Source organism: Ursus maritimus, unplaced genomic scaffold, assembly GCF_017311325.1.
Source record: "Ursus maritimus isolate PB19 unplaced genomic scaffold, ASM1731132v1 scaffold_10, whole genome shotgun sequence".
Lineage (NCBI taxonomy): Eukaryota > Metazoa > Chordata > Mammalia > Carnivora > Ursidae > Ursus > Ursus maritimus.
Genome location: NW_024423344.1, coordinates 17,840,260 through 17,857,494, shown reverse-complemented (window position 1 = coordinate 17,857,494; position 17,235 = coordinate 17,840,260). Strand labels below are relative to the sequence as shown.

Sequence of the window (17,235 nt, the reverse complement as noted above, 5' to 3'; positions counted from 1 at the left end):
CTCTAGGGAAAATCAAATAGTTGAACCCAAAATAACATCCCTTTTTGCCCCCCGGCATGCACCCCACGGATGCTGTCTTTCAGAGCTGTGATCACGTTGTGTCCAGTGATATTTTAAACAAGTGCTATTTAATGCCTCACAAAATATGGAGGGTAAGTAAGCATGTCCTCTTTTTGAGATAGATGATGTAATAGCGTCCTTTTAAAAAAGCATCATAAGAAGACAGAGAACTGGATCTGAATCATTTCTTTCCTCCTTCCTTCATCTCTTACCCCCATACCTGCCCCCCCCCACTTCCTGTGTCCTGGTCACACAACACATGTACTTCCTGAGGTTCTTTTGCTTCTCCTGAGAGCATGAGAGAACAGAGATATCTTTATGATGAATCTAGAAGTGGCCAGTTTTCCCCTCGGCCTACAGGATTGGGAAGAGAGATGAGCACAGTGAGCAGCAGTCAGAGCTTTGGGGGAGCAGTGACAGTGACATTGCTCGGGAGACTCAGAGCACAAGTCATAGCCTATTCTCTGCAGTATTCTTCAGATTTCACTGAGGAAAATTTTATTTTATTATATTTTAAAAGATTTTATTTATTTATTTGACAGAGAGAAAGAGAGCGAGCACAAGCAGGGGGAGCTGCAGGCAGGGGAGAAGCAAGCTCCCCACTGAACAAGGAGCCTGATGCAGGACTCGATCCCAGGACCCTGGGATCATGACCTGAGCTGAAGGCAGCCACTTAACTGACTGAGCCACCGAGGCACCCCCACCGAGGAACATTTTAGCTAGACTAAGTCACAGATTCCCCCAAACTAAGAAAATCAGAGATTGGTAAGATAAAACACACATTTAGTTAGCACTGATTTCCTGGTGAATGCAATTATTCATCAGCATTAGTCCACACAGCACCCAAGTACAAATTAGCAAAAGGCACCCCCTTGGGGTAGACACACGTGGGGAGGCACATGGCTTGAGAGTGGAGCTGGGCTGGATTCCAACATCCTCTTGTCACCTCAAGCGGGCAGCATTATGCAGAACATATCCTGAACAACTGGACATGGGTATCCTATTTACGTAAGTCTTTCTTTTTAGCGCTTTACAAATCCGAAGACAAAAATAATATAACTGGAACATTTATCTATACTCATTGCAGAATAGTATTGTGTCAGATTGAGAATGTAAGATTATCTATTGGCAAATGACAGATTCATTCAGTATAAATTCAGGTGAGCATAAAAGGATACTTGATACAGATTCTTTGCAGTGAAGTCATCAAAGAACAACCAATAAAAGCCACTCTCCTTGTTTATACTAACAGGAGAGTGAATACTTACCACCGTCTTCAACTGTAAAATGGAACACATCACTTGTGGCATTGGCCCCGTCTTTTAAAACGTAGCATATTTTCATGTCATCAATGTCAGCTAGAAAATAATCCAAGAACAAGATGATTCATTACTAAGGCGAGACTGGTGACTCATTACTTATGGTAAATCCGATTGGCTCTTACTTCTCTGCAATCCTGTTTAGGTTTCCTAATTCCAAGGGAAGCAGCGCTATCTGATTTCTACTATCTCTAAGTCCCTGGATTTCAGCTGTCCCACGGAAATCTGATCCCTTACCCAGATAGAGTGCAAGAGTTAGGTTATAATAATAGCAAGGTGTTGCCCCTCCCAATGGTATTTGCATGTTCATGCACCAAAGAAGTGACTGTCTAAATACAGAATGTCAGACTTCACGACAGGTGGAAAGGGAGATATTTTGAGGCATGGCAGATTTCCTGGCACTACCAAAATCACACTCCTTCCCTCCCTGGAGGGCTGGTCCTCAGAGGAAAGAACTTCCCTGCCCTCCTCTGGCTAACTTTTCTTACCTCTTATGATATACAGCAGGCTGTTTTTAAGCTCCCCAGAGTTCAAAAGAAAAAAAAAATCAAATCGAGGACATTTTAAATCCCAAAGATTGAAATAACTGTCATGCCCCAGAGAGCAATTAGAACAGAAAACATCTGGCTCCGTCGGTTCAGCATCTGCTTTCGGCTCAGGTCGTGATCTCCAGGTGCTGGGATCAAGTCCCCCATCAGGCTCCTTGATCAGTGGGGAGCTGCTTCTCTCTCTGCCTGCTGTTCCCTTGCTTGTCCTCATGCACTCTCGCTCTCTCTCCCTTTCTCTTTCTGACAAATAAATGAAAATCTTTAAAAAAAAAGATACTGTAAAAAAAGAAAAAGAAAACGTCTAAAAAAACTGAAAACTTTATCCGCAGTGAAAAGTTACCCTGCTTCTGGAATGCTCTTTCTCTTGCTTCCTGTCCTAGCTCTTGAATTCACTGGCATAGTTTGTTCTCAGTGACTGACTAACATACAACTTCAAAAATTTATTCACCCATTTTACTAGTTCCTGTCTTTAATGATGCAGCACAGACAACATAATAAACCAAGTATCATCCTGTTCTGTGTTGCTCGCAACACGCCGTTATTGACCTGGGCCCGGCAGTACACAGTTATTTCCAAGGCTACATTAAGTTCAAGATCACAGCTCAGAGTGGCTTCCACAATGGCATTAATGGTTATTTGTCTCGAGTGGGCTCTACAGGTTTTCCATCTTCTAAGAGGTCTACTGAGTTCGTGCTACGAAGTCTACAAGCACTGTATATGAGAAAATGACTTTATGAAAGAATAAGCTCAAGTGATGGAAGGTACCAGGATCAACAAATGACTGCACGGGTTTCTATGACTCCTCTTGACAGATGTGAAACGTACACGCTCCCTTGGCTCATACAGTTCTGAAAGATGACTTGCTTACAATCCGACATCCGAGGAGGGGAACATCTGATTTAACAGTTCATGGTAACTTCTTGTAAAAGGAGTACTAGGAGATGAAGCAAATTCGAGACATATTATTCCCCCTAGCATTTTATTTCTAACTCTGCTCTAATTTCACCAATTTCTGCCTAGTGTCATTTGTATCTTTCTGCATGACTACCTTTCCTAGAAGGCGGAAAACTTCTGGGATTGTTTTTTTCATCTTAACTTCCCACAGTCCTTTGCTTAGAGTCTAATATTCAGTAATGGCTCAAAAGTTTCTTAACTTAAAATGAAAGAGCCCAGAGGTCTGGTGGACCACGCTCGGGCTGCTGCCTCCGCCTGTGTGATGTTTCCACACAGGTAAGGAGTGAAGCCCCTGCAAGCTCTTCACCTGTCTACTCCTACAACTCTGACCCTTTACAACCTTTATTTATTTATTTTTTAAAGATTTTATTTATCTATTCGACAGAGATAGAGACAGCCAGCGAGAGAGGGAACACAAGCAGGGGGAGTGGGAGAGGAAGAAGCAGGCTCATAGCGGCAGAGCCTGATGTGGGGCTCGATCCCAGAACGCCAGGATCACGCCCTGAGCCGAAGGCAGACGCTTAACCGCTGTGCCACCCAGGCGCCCCCCTTTACAACCTTTAAATCATCAGGAAGGAATCAAGTGAACTGTGTTCTGAGGACACATCCCTAGCCTAAGGACAAAGTCCTCTGGTCATGTGGGGAAGAACTTTTCCAAACTTCCCCAGTTTCTCTTTAACTGTGCAGGAAAATCTAAAGGCTCTACCACGAGAAAAGGAAAAATTCAAAATTCATTAGTACACCCAAGCTCTGCATTGTTGTTTTCTTGCAAAACCTATAGTATTTAGGAGACAGTTTCGTTGAAATAAATCACCACTTCAAAAGTGATTTCTTAAAAACTTTTTTAAAAAAGTGAACATGAATGCAATTAGGACACGCAGGTGTCAAATTTTCTGTCCAAGTTAGGGCATGCAATATTGATTAGTTGGAACAAACCAAAACCCTTTTCATTTTCTTTATAACTCAAGTTAATAATTCATGGTTCAAAAAAGGGACTTCTAAAAAAATCTCAAATAAGTAAAGACTTTGATCATAGCACTGTTATCCTATAGGAACCTCTAAAGCTATCAAAAACATCATAAATTATATATAAACACTCACTTCTTAAGGCACAGTAGTATTAGGAAGATCAAAACCTAGTAGCAAAAAAAAAAGTTATCTCCTTTCAGTGAACATCTAACAATTAACTGGATTTTCTTCTAATCGCTGATCGTGCAATGGATTTATTTCAGTTCATGTATACAAGTATTCCATGATTTTGTGTTTTCGTTTTAATTCTAAGTTCACTAACTTGCCTGGCAACCACACCCTGGTTCAAACTCTTTGGGGGAAATTTCTGAAAGCGATCTGTAACGTATCTCCCACAAGATATCATTGGGTGCTTATTGTAGAGAAAAAAGTCCAGCTCCTTGAGACAAGAGATTTAAGCCTGGGATGGAGACAGCAGGGGGCACCCTGGCAAAGAGGCAACATTAAAATAATTTCTTTAATTGGTCTAATTCTACCTTGTCTATTTCTACCTTAACAAGGTTTAGAAATGAATGGATTTTCTTCCCCTAGGGTTCATGTCGTGAATCGGTTTGGGAATAGCCTTCTTTGCCCATATATACTAACTTGACCTAACCCAGTGCACTGAAAATCCATCAAAATATAGCTCAGCTTATCCCTTCATGATAACAGAAAAAGAAAAACGAATACAAAGGTAGCGTCATCCTCACTCGAGCCACTGCTTTCATTCCTCTTCAAAGAGAGGAGCGCAGTGGCTCTATAATGGAGCCTCTCTATTTTTACTCACCCATCTCGTCTCCAGTAATAACCACCCTGAACCAAACTGAAGCCCCCACTTGCTCAAATGAGCGCTCTGTGATGAACTACCAATAGTTTTCCTAGGCAGTGTTTGGGTTCTTATTGGAATGTGCTCATTTCTCTTATAATCTTAAAAATGTATCTTCACTTTTTAGAATAAACTGACTATTCAATATTTCCAGATGACCATAAAAAGTAACCATGGTGAGTCCATATCAGTGAGAGGGAGAGAGAGAGCAACAGGCTCTCTCCGCAATAGCATAATTTAGGGTTCAATATTTAAGATATAATATTCCAACATTTTCAGCTGTTGGACCCAGTCCATAGAACTTAAATTAAATCATTGGCCTATCTTCATCCACAAATTCCTTTAAAAAAAAAAATCTTTAAAGTCAGATTACTTTTTCAGGTCAGAGGGGCAATCTGAAGTCACATTTTCTATCCTGTAATATATTCCTTTCATCCTCTTCACTTTCCGTGAAAATGAACCAGTCTAAGATTGCCTGGTAGCTCTGTCCTCAGAAAGCCTTCACACAAAAGTTTCCTGCCGGTCTGGCATGACACTTGGCACTCTGAGGTTTTCCTGTCCCTGCAGGCCCTAGAATATATTCAGGCTTTCAGCCAAGAATCAGGAGGTTGGAGTGCAAGGCTATTTGCCAGCATCTAAAACAGAGAAGCAGTTCACTTTAACACTATACTTTGCGCTATCCGTTTATTAAAGCCTTTGTCAGAGCACAACACTGTTGCGGGGGGGTGGGGGAAGAACACCCCCACTGGGATGCCCCGAGGATAAACTCCACCTCCACTCCCAGAGCCCACGGAGGAGAGATCTAGTTTCCATCCTGACATGGTGAGATTTTCATGAAAGCCACCCGAAGCCCTCTGTAGTGAAGTTCGCATGTTCTAGAGAACAGAGCCCTGCCTCCCAAGCCAGCATGCTGAATGGGCTTCTCCCTTCAGTCACTGAGGAACTCTGCAGAGGTCACCTGCCCTTCCTGTCTCAGATTGTGTCCACACACAAAGAAAATTTAGGTTAGAAAAAGACCGGGATAAAGAAAGGGGGGGTAATCAGAAGGGGGAATGAAGCATGAGAGACTATGGACTCTGAGAAACAAACTGAGGACTTCAGAGGGGAGGGGGGTGGGGGAATGGGATAGACTGGTGATGGGTAGTAAGGAGGGCACGTATTGCATGGTGCACTGGGTGTTATACGCAACTAATGAATCATCGAACTTTACATCGGAAACCGGGGATGTACTGTATGGTGACTAACATAATATAATAAAAAAACATTATTAAAAAAAAAAGAAAAACGCTTTAGTTTCAAGAATGCAGATGCTTGAGGCCACGGGTGTCTGTTATTGTGTTTGAAAGAGGTCGTAAGAGGAGATCTGAAGTGAAGTGAGGAAATAATTTCCTCATATAAAACATATTGTCTTAGACATCATTAAGTGTGCTGTGTGTGTGTGTGTGTGACGGAGCCATACCTTGTACATATAACTGTTAGAACTATAGATAGGTGCTTACCTCTCATGTCTTTGGTGTTTGCCTAAGTCACAAAATATTAGAGAAGAATTATAAATCTACAAAGTACGTATAAATACATTTCTTTTTCAGTTACAAAGTTTCTAAGAACTGTAACAGGATTAGAACAACGCTCTCACAGCTAATCAAAGTAATATTGATTTGAAGGCTCTATTTCAATGGTAGGTGAAAATAACAATATTAGAAAGAATTTAGAAAGCACATCTTTCGCTCAGGTGCCAATATGCTTCATGAGCGCCCTGCAGCGTACCCAACGGGCCACGAGGAGGACGGGGGTGGCAGACAAAGCAGACCCAAGTCTGGCTCCTGCCTTGGCAGCACACCTTGCTGCTGTCGAAAGACACTGATGCTCCTTCTAATGCAGGGTGCTGCGGTGGGACATACGGCAAGAAGAGGGCTATTCTCCCAGAAAAGTGAGTCTCTGTATGCCCCCCCCATCTCTCTATTTCCCTTTCCTTTTCTTCCCTTGGATTCAAATCTGATCCCCTATTTACAACGTTTTCGGGGATAGCCATACCCTCAGAAAATAAAACCTGCATTTTCCATTGGGTATCAGGAAAGAACAGTGTACCATACCTTGTGTAAACTGAGTCACACTGTGGTTGCCTCTGTCCAGGTTGAGGAGATATCCATGTTGAGGGGCCTCTGTCACAATAAACCTGAGAGAAAAACGTAAGCTGTCTCTGTCCTCCGCTTTCAATATTTTGCTTGTGATCATGAACCCCAAGTGACCAGTAGCCAGAGTGCGAAGCGTGGAGGCCCCTTTGTTCACGGCAATTTGGGGGACACTATCATCCACGGCTAAGACCTGGATTTTCATCACCTGGGGTCTCCTGGTTTCAAATATTGTATCAGGGAAAACATAGAACTCTGTATGGGAACCATCAGTCACCGTGAAGGAGAAGCTGTCTTCGCTCGACTCAGTGCCATCATGTCTGTAGCTGATTAAGTTTTCATTCAAGTCTTGCTTGGTAAAAACCATGGCAGGTCTGGTGTTGTTGAATAGGAGTTGGCCATGAACAGGCACCTGGGTGACAATGAACTTCAGGAGTTTGTCAGGAGTGTCTCTGTCTTCCACAGTGAGTTCAAAGGGAGTGATCAGCTTGTTTTCACCCTCACTGACAACCAGGTTATGGATGGTGACCACTGGCTTTTTGTTATCCACATCACTAATGGAGATACGGAATGTCCGGAAGACAGGGTTACGTCCATCGGTGACTTGAAACTCAAAACTGTCCATCTTGACCTCATCGTCAGCTGTGTGGATGTAGTAGATTTTGTTGCCAGCCAGCTGGAGCTGAGTGAAAGACGTGATGGACGTTCCAAGTTGATCTGTGCACTCTAAGTGCCCTCTCATGGGAGCCCTGGTGATGGTAAAAACTAAGTTTTCATCAGGACTGTTCAAGTCACTGGTGCTTAGCAAGTCTGTTGTGAGGGTGACTTTGCCACCTTCTTTCAAGGATACTCCCTTGCTTATCACATCCGGGAAGACGATGTCAATGCTCCCAATGGACACATAAAAGTAGCGATCAATGAGGGCATTTATTCCATCAGTCACATCAAATTTAATTAGGTCCCGAATCCCCTCTTGTCCAAAATGGACATACTGAATTAAGTTTCTGTCCACTTCATCCTGGGTAAAATTCATGCCCAGTGTGATATTCTCAAAGGCACCTGTAGGTTTTTGTCTCTGCAATAAGCCATGTCCTGGCCCATAACGAATAATATAAACCAAAGATTTGTCTTCAGAGTCTAAATCAGTTGCCATTAATATTTTGTTGTTGATAATTTTGGTTTCCCCAATTTCTATTTCTAGGCCATTATTGATCATCATTCTGGGGGTTTCATCATCAACGGGGATAACGATAATAAGGACCATCCTTTCTACTGAGTGCTTACCATCTGTTAGTCTAATCACAAAACTGTCTTCCTGGGTCTCAGAGTCATCATGCTCATAAATAATGCTTGAACTCTCTATGATCTGGTCCAAGGTGAAGCTTTCAACCAAAACTGTGCCATTTATCAGCTGGCTCATGATGTGACCGCGAGTAGGGAACTGGGTAATGGTGAAAGTGAGATCATCCGGGGGAATGTCAGCATCGGCAGCATTGAGGATGGGCGTATCGATCACCAGACTCATGCCTTCCATCACCATAAATTCTCTCATAAATATTTCTGGCTGTTCATCATTGGTGGGAATGATGACAATGGGGAAAAAATGTCTCTCTGAAAAGTTAATGCCATCAGAGCAACGAAATATAAATCGGTCTTCCACAGGTTCGACCCCTTTATGGACGCTCTGGACATAGTTAATATGACTCTGCCTGAGGTCTTTCAGGGTAAAGGCACTTATGGCAATTCCTGCTCTTGATTTCTCAGAGCCTGGAGCCGGAGAAATGTTTTCAACATAACCGGAGGTAGGCTGAATAACTATGGTGCACAAGATGTCATCAGTTAGTGAATCAATATCTTCAGCACTTATATGTGTTGAGGTTATAACACTTTTATCACCTTCCATGACCATAAACTGTTCACCCACAGAAATTTCTGGTGCCTGATTATCAACAGGGAGAATGGTCACCCACACAGTAACTCCTTGGATAGTACTGCCATCTATTACCCATTCTTGAGACATATCTGACAGACTCAGGTTAAGAGAGTCCCCTCTAGGCAACAGGCCTATCTCACCACTAGTGTGGGCATAGACGACAGAGCCCTCTAAGATGTCCCTTTGGGTAAACTGCTCTGCTGGAACTCCGTTGACCAGGATTTCTCCGTATAAGGGGGGATCTTCCAAGATGAAAGTCAACATCAAATCATCAGTGTCTTCATCAGTCCCCTTGATAACACTGGCAGTGATTTCGGTAGCTCCATTTTCTAGAACATCTAGATATGACCCCAGAGTGCCAGCGGGAAGGCTCAGCATGGGCACATCATCCGCTGGCCGGACATTCACTCTGAGAGTGATGGGCACCACGTGGTGTCTGTCGCTGACCTCCAAGGAGCAGCTATCAGTGAGAGACGCATCCCCGTTATGCGCATAGGAAATCCGACCCTGCTTTATGTCTTCCAAGTGGAAGACGTCCCCTACGTGCAGTATCTGTCCAGACACTCTCATGTGGCCGTGTCTGGGCGCCTGCGTGAGAGTGAAAGAGATGTGCGCGACGTCAGTGTCTACATCATTCACACGCAACTCCGTCTCACTCAGGATGTGGTGGCCCTTCTCCTGAATGCTGAAACCCGTGTTGAGGATCTCGGGTGGCTGGTTGTCCACGGGCTGCAAGTAAAGGGTGAAGGTACCCGGAGCCACATTCCCAGCTTGGTCCTCCACCTGGAACTGGAACTGGGCCACTCGGGCGGCCACTCCCAGTTCTTGCTCCGGAGGTCTATAAGCAATTTTATGGTGGTTGATCTGGGCTTGGGTAAAATGGGCCACCACGACTGAGGGGCTGTCAGTCAGGACCAAGGTGCCCAGTGGGGCTGGCGAGCGGTTTTCATCTGTGTCCATGGGGGGCTGGGTCACTGTGTACCGCAGTTCTCGGTCATCTGTGTCCAGGTCAGTGTAGCGCAGCCACTTCTTCCTCAGCGGGGTGAGCTGGGACTCCTGCACCACCATCCGAAGGGGACAGCCGCTGCCCAGCTCTGGAGGGAGGCGATCCACAGGATGAATGCGTATCGCAAACCTGTGTGGTCCTGACTGATTAGGGGGGTCATGGTTATCCTGGACTCGAAACGTGAACTGGTCCATCACCGGCCCGGGGCTATGGGGCCCGGAGTGCCTGTAGAACAGCCTCCCCTCGGTTATGTCCCGCTGTCGCCACTCTGTCACTGTTTGCTCATAGAATGCTCCCTGCCTCCTCCAAGGGCCCCTGCTAAGCTCTTCCTCTTCACGGGGAGGATGAGTTTGGCGGAGAAGCAGATGCCCTACGGTTGAGGAGGGCGACTCCAGCACAAAAAGCAGCAGAGAGTCATCTGAGTCCATGTCAGTTGCACTTAGAGCAAGCGGCAGGATGGGCACTGTTTCACCTTCTGCCAGTGTCAGCCCCGTGTTAGAATTGAGGACTGGTGGCTGGTCATCCACAGGCACTAAGGTGATGGGGAACAGGAACTGCACCTGGTGCCTGCGTCCTCCGTCCACCATTCGAAGGACAAGGTTGTCACTCAGAGAGCCATCTCTGTCATCGTGATGGTAGACCACCTGGCCGGCCGCTAGCTCAGCCACTGTAAAGGTCTTAGGGGCAGCGCTGCCATCGGTGGCACCCAGAAGGACAAGGTGACCATGCCGGAGCCCAGCCACTACCTCCAGCTGTACTGACTCCAGGTCATCCTCATCGCTGATGACCAGGTTTTGTGGTCCACTGCCTGCAGGGCCTGTAAGGGGCCGAGACTGGCCCTCGTAGAGAATGAGACCAGTGTTCCGAGTGACCACTGGAGCCAGTGTGTTCATGGGCTTCACCACCACCATAAAAGCAAAAGGGTCTGAGGCAGCTCCTTCTGGGTCCACTATCTCCAACTCCAGCTCAAAGAGACGCTCCTGGTCAGAGTCCTCAGAGGGGGGCTGGTAGGCAATCTTCAAGAGCCGCAGATCCCTCTGAGTGAAGGAGGAGAGGGGTAGGCTGCGATCATCGGTACTTACTAGGTAGCCCTGGCCAGGCTGGAAGGGAGAGGTGAGGTTGAAGATCAACAGGTCAGGGGGGGACTCAGCATCCTCCGCGGCCAGCATGTCTGGGGTCAGGGCTGTGAGGACAAACTGATCCACCTCCATCATCATCATGGCCACAAAACTGGGCTTGGGTGCAGTGTTCTCAGCCCCTCCTCGGATTCTCACCAGCACCTGGAAGTGCTCACGTTTCAGAGCGGGACTGCCCACAGGCGAACCTCGAGAGCGCAGCTCCACCACCATGGGCACCCAGTCCCTGTTTGGTGACCGACTGGCGGCCGTGTGGCGGTAGCGCACGCCTAGCTCTTGGAAAGCTTTGCAGTCCATCAGGAGAGGCTCCTGGGCTCCCCCCTCGCTGGCTGCACCTGGAACCTGCGGGTAGTGAAGGAGTTCCCCGTAGCGAGGCAGCGCGCTCAAGCCGGACAGGATGCCCACGCGACACTCCTCGGTCTCGGGCTGGTAGGCGAACTCCAGGCTCCGCGCGTCCAGGGCATTGCTGGTCCCCAGCAGCTCCTCCACGACTAGGGGCAAGTTCCGAGTCACAACCTCCAGCTGGGTGAAGACCACCTCCACCTCCAGCACTAAGGGTAGCACTGCTGCCCCTCCCGGCGCGTCGTAGCGCAGCTGCAGCCGAATGCGATCCCGCGAGGGGCTGCGCGCGCCCAGGTGCGAGTAGCGCACCTCTCCCGGGCCGAAGTCGCACGGGAAGCGCTTGGGACTCAGGCGGCCAGGCCTCTGGGCCAGCGCGTCGTTGTCTAGCACGGTCACCGCGCAGCGGTCCCCCGGTTGCACCTGCAGCACCAGGTCGTGCAGCGGATCCAGCCAGACCTCGCGGCCGAAGGGCACCCGGAGCCCACGGTTCGCCAGCACTATGGCCTCCTCGGCGGGGACCCCTGCAGCCCCCGCGAGATCCGGGGACAGCAACGCCCGGCCGGGGGCAGCGGGCTGTGCCGGGACGCAGCTTACCGGTGACAGGAGAAGCAGCAGCAGCAACACCAGGCGGGGCGGCAGCGTGGGTATCGGCGGAAAACTGCTGGGGTTGGCCACCCCGCCGGCGCGGAAGGCGATCCCGGGGATCCTGGCCGCGTGCATGGTCCGGGTGTTAGAGCTCGGACAGGTCAGCCTGAGAGAGCGCAATCAGTCCCCCGGCAGGGAACAAGGGACCCCTCCGGAAAGTGCCAGGAACTCCGTATTCTGTAGGTGCTGCTGGGCCAGGATGAAAAGTTGCACGGGGTGGGCCGGGCTGATGGTGCAGCGGAGGCTGAGCCCCCTGGCCGTCCCGCTCCGCCGCCGGCCGCACACGGGCTGGGAGAACCGAGTCGCTCCACTCCAGCTTCCCAGGTCCCGGGACCCAGAGCTCTGAGGGAAACCCCTCCCCTAAAACCTCCTTACACCAGTGCTCCCAAGAGGCCAATCGTCGGTCCCGGGAGGAGGCCCCGAGTAGAGGGTTGGGTAGTGATATCTGCCAATCAGCTCCTAGGGGGCCGAGGCGGGGAAACCGCGCGGAGAGGAGGAGATACAGGGCGCTACAAGTTGTCCTGGAAGCGAGGGGTACTGGCGGCCTGGAGCTGCACCCCTTTGCTCACGCTTCGCTCTGGGATGCCAGGGTTGGGGTTCCATCACAGGAGTCGCGACACGCGGCTGGGCTTGAATCAGTTCTTCTGCTGCCTGGGATCCAGGATTACCCATTTTAGCTCCCATCCCCTCCAATTCGATGCAGTCTCGCGCGGGGGAGAGTGTGGTTATTGCTCACTGAGATTTGCAAACCCGAGAGGAAAGTTATTCGCAGTGTCGCTTGTGTTTGAATCGAAACCCAGAGCAGTTTGGGAAGAAAGGCTGGGGCATATTTGCAAAAGGGCAGTTAGAATTAAAAGCCAAAGCTAGCGCAGGTTGCTCGCCCCTGCCCCCCATCCCACCCCGGGCCGCTGCTGTCACCTTGTAAATTACAAGGGCCACAGTCCTTGGATTGGTGAGCTTTAAACAAACCCCTCCTTTTCACCAAAGTTCAGAGTAAAAGGGAAAAAAGAGGGGCTGGGTGGGGGGAGGACATTTGGAATGCTTGAGAAATGCAGTCCGATGAGAATCGCGAGATTAGCACCAAAAAATAAGTTCTAGGGAATGTAGCCTCAGGCTCTTCCAAAGCCGCCTGTGTTCGGGTAGCTGTCGTTAGAAACGTTCCTGTTCTCTTCGCAGTAATTAGACCAAGTACAGACTAAACCTACTTGTCAGCGTCACATTTCTTTGCTTGCCAAGAGAATTGATAAATATCCGGAGGGCGAACGAAAATAGGGTAGCCTCATTTCAGTGAGCCGGTTTTTAAGTCAGAGCTCGAGCTCTTCCTGCCCCCTTGTGTTTGTCCTGTTTCAGAAGTGTGCGGATTCCCCTTCTGCGAGGTTTTTTCTTTCTTTTTCTTTCTTTCTTTCTTTCTTTCTTTCTTTCTTTCTTTCTTTCTTTCTTTCTTTTTCTCTCTCTTTCTCTCTTTCTTAATATTTATTTATTTATTTTTAATAATTTTTATTTTGTTATATTAGTCACCATACAGTACATCCCCAGTTTTTGATGCCATGTTCCATGATTCATTATTTGCGTATAACACCCAGTGAACCATGCAATAGGTGCCCTCCTTAATACCCATGACCGGCCTATCCCAGTCCCCCACCCCTCTCCCCTCTAAAGCCCTGAGTTTGTTTCCCAGAGTCCATAGTCTCTTAGGGTTCATTCCTCCCTTTTGTTTACACCTCCCCTTCATTCTTCCCTTCCTTCTCCTACTGATCTTCTTATTTCTTATGTTCCATAAATGAGTGAAACCATATGATAATTGTCTTTCTCTGCTTGACTTATTTCACTTAGCATAATCTCCTCCAGTCCCGTCGGTGTTGCTGCAAATGTTGTGTAATCGTTCTTTCTGATGGCTGAGTAATATTCCATTGTATATATGGACCACATCTTCTTAATCCAGTCATCTGTTGAAGGGCATCTCGGTTCCTTCCATGATTTATCTATTGTGGACAATGCTCCTATGAACATTGGGGTTTCTGGGAGGTTTCTAACAGCACCCACCTCTTCGAAGAAAAAAAAGAAGAAAAGCCCTCGCAGTTAAAACCCAGCCATTTCCAGATTCGTTTCTTGGGCAGTCTTGTTTATTTACCCTGATCAAAATGTTTTCTTTTGGAGAATGTTCTTTTCTGTTCAGTAACACAAATCGGATTATTAGTTGGAATATAGAATTGGAATCATGGACATCCTGCCCTTTTCCTGTTGAAAGATAATTTAGATTTGGGAAAGAAAAGAGTGTAAGACACTGCTGTGACATTTTAAATTTCAGCCAAAATTGAAGATCTGAAACTCATACGTGAGTACATTTCAGTAACAAGTATTGATCTTATGAACCCTTTCAGGTTGTTCGCCTGAGCTTCTCCAGTCAAGAATTTTAATCCGTGCCTGGCACACTCACAGCGACTTTCCAGGTCACAGCCCAGCCTCTCTATCAGAGTATTGCTGGGAAGTGTCAGATTCTGCTCCAGGAAGGCCACTGGGCCATGTCTGTCCCTGGGAGTTAGAGATGGAAAATTCTGAAATCTTTCAAAAAGAAGCCAGAGAGGAAGAGGTTAATTTAAAGAAGCCACTCATACCAGCAAAGCAATGACATTCAGTTACTTGGATATCAGTCGAGCTAATTCTTAATGCTTTGCACTTTGGGATTAAATAACGTACGATTGATGAATACATTTCACAATTTAGTACAAAATGAGCATCCACAAACCTAGAAGGGATGCAGGGGAAATTTTAAACATATGAGAAAACCCTATCCAAGTCCACCGATTTCCAATTCACTTTGGTGTTATTATTTTATAGCTTCTTATAATGATACGTTATTGCAAAAGAATTCAAATTACAGTGACAAGGGGAAATTTTACTTTCCAGTTCACAAATAAAACAAATGGAAAGACGCCAAATGACATAGAACATCCGTTTCATAATATCTTTCTTTATATATTATACTTCAAATTCTGGTTATATACTTTGAAAACTGTCAACTGGGAACTGAGTGATTCTTATTCATTGTGACCCTGGGTCCGCTCTGACCAGAACCAGACCAACAGCCTGACCCTTGATGCTTCCCAGTGGCTCCAGGCTTTTCCTTTCTTCCTTTTAAAGTCCAACTCTGTTTGACTTGCAAGCAATGATAAGATCAGCATTTGAAGTATGGTAGTATGCCTGAAGGGCAGAGTTCAATATTTTGTTTCATGGTAAGAATAGAGGTCCACAGTTATTTTTAAGTAGCCTAAGGAAATCAATAAACCAGAATCTTTTTTTAACTTTTTAATTTAGCCTGCCTTGAAGTGATGGAATGATTCTTAAGAATTATTTTTTTTTTCGGGGGAGGGGTAAATGCCTTTGTTATTTGTTGTTGTTTTTTTAACTGCATGGAAGGTAACACATACTGTTATCTGCTTAAATATATTTTGCATTCATAGTTACTGATAAAACAGTGATATATTAAATTCTCATCTGCAAGCAAGTATGATTGATGACGATAACCTCTCTTTAGGATAAATACCTCGGTGTTAAAAGATTTCTATAGTTAAGTGGCAAGGAACTATTATTTTATGGCCAGTAGTTTTAATATCATAAGGGATTAAATAAGTTGGCAAGCTTGTAATTTTTTAAAATCTGAGCTGAATTATGCAGTGCTCCTTTCGTCAGTCTTGTAACACTGACTGTGCATTCTCTGGGCAAAATATCTTTTAAAATAAATTCTTAAAGTTGCTTAGCATATGGAAAACACACTAAAATGTCTCCTTAAATCAACTTAAAGCCGAAATCATTCATTGTTAAAACTCAAATGACCTCTGACCTAGTGTTAAGCCCCAGAGAACTTATTTCCTAAAATAAAGAAGGTTATGTGATAAATTCAAGATGCAAGCGAGATATTCAGGTGTAGACTGAAGGCACGTCTGGGACTCTGGTTAAATTCTGAATGTTACGTTGTCATCCCAGAGTTTATTTTGCTTTTCCTATATTCCTCTCCTGGCCTGTAAGACCCTCATAGAGAACATGGCCTCAGCGATACCTGTAGAGTCCTTACAGATGAATGATTGAAGCTTTATGCCAAGCTTTAAGAGCCCTCAATAGAATTTTAGTCTTTGATGGCTTCAAAACCATTGCTTGCCTGTAAACATCAAACTCGACTGATTGCAGAGCAACGCTGAAGGGGAAAACAACCCTGGGCTGATTGACCAAGACCTGGGTCCCCGCCTTGGCTCTGATATCCACTAACTGGTGACTGGCAGCAATTCTCTCTCTTTTGTGACTAGTGTCCATAATTGTAAATCAAGGGACTCAGTCTTTTCGGATAAATTCCCTTTTGGCTTCCCTTTGGTTTTGGTGTTGGTGCCATGCGACCAAATTTATGGATGACCTGCCATTTTGCTTCCTCATGTTACTTTTCAGTTTACCGTGCTCCTTCTGCCTACAGTATTCTCCCTAACGGCCTATGGGAACCAACCGAAAATTCAAGAGCCATACTAACCTTGCAGACCACTTCCTCATTTCACAGGCAAGGAAATAGAACCTAGGAGGTTAAGACCCAGGAGTGGAGCTGGAAAAGCAGAGAGATAATCGACTGACTGCAACGTCAGTATCCATACCCTACCTTAAGCTCCAATTTAGCCTTTTTTTTTTTAAAGATTTTATTTATTTATTTGACAGAGATAGAGACAGCCAGCGAGAGAGGGAACACAAGCAGGGGGAGTGGGAGAGGAAGAAGCAGGCTCATAGCGGAGGAGCCTGACTTGGGGCTCGATCCCATAACACCGGGATCACGCCCTGAGCCGAAGGCAGATGCCCAACCGCTGTGCCACCCAGGCGCCCCCCCCCAATTTAGCCTTTAAAGATGATGTCAAATACTTACTCCCCATGGAAATTTTGTTCATGTACCCAGCTTAGTACGAGCTGTGCATATTTTGACTCTCTCATACCACCTCCTCCCCTTTGTGCTGTACGCCTTTGCTTGTATCTCTCGTATGAGATCACTCTGACTGTATGTTGTGCTACAGTCATCTGAGTTCTTGTTGCGCCCTTCACTGTTTTGAAAGCATCTTGAGCCCTCAGTCTGCGTGTGCTCATTCTTTACCTTCATTAAGTTCTTAATAAATATTCACTACATGAAATTAGATCACGACTTATCTTCTCCCAAGCAATTTCACTTGAAATGACTCAGCCAGATTTCACAACAGCTTTGCAAGGTAACCAGGTCTGTTATTCACTTTTCTCAATAGCAAGCAACAGAAACAGACTGGCTGATTTAAGCAAAAAGGATATGAAAAAATAGTGAATTGCT

At 46.1% G+C, this 17,235-nt stretch overlaps 1 protein-coding gene across 1 annotated transcript in view; it reads right to left on the bottom strand.

Moving 5' to 3' along the window:
• The window catches only part of FREM2 (FRAS1 related extracellular matrix 2), a 151,461-nt gene extending 139,414 nt beyond the window's left edge, over positions 1-12,047 (bottom strand). Inside the window, exons 1-2 of the mRNA XM_008692266.2 lie at positions 6,809-12,047; positions 1,329-1,418 (exon numbers count right to left, since the gene is read on the bottom strand). Coding sequence (XP_008690488.2) covers positions 1,329-1,418; positions 6,809-11,984 — 5,266 coding nt within the window. The 5' untranslated portion in view covers positions 11,985-12,047. The remainder of the gene's footprint in view (positions 1-1,328; positions 1,419-6,808) is intronic.
• Between the last annotated feature and the right edge of the window lie 5,188 nt (positions 12,048-17,235).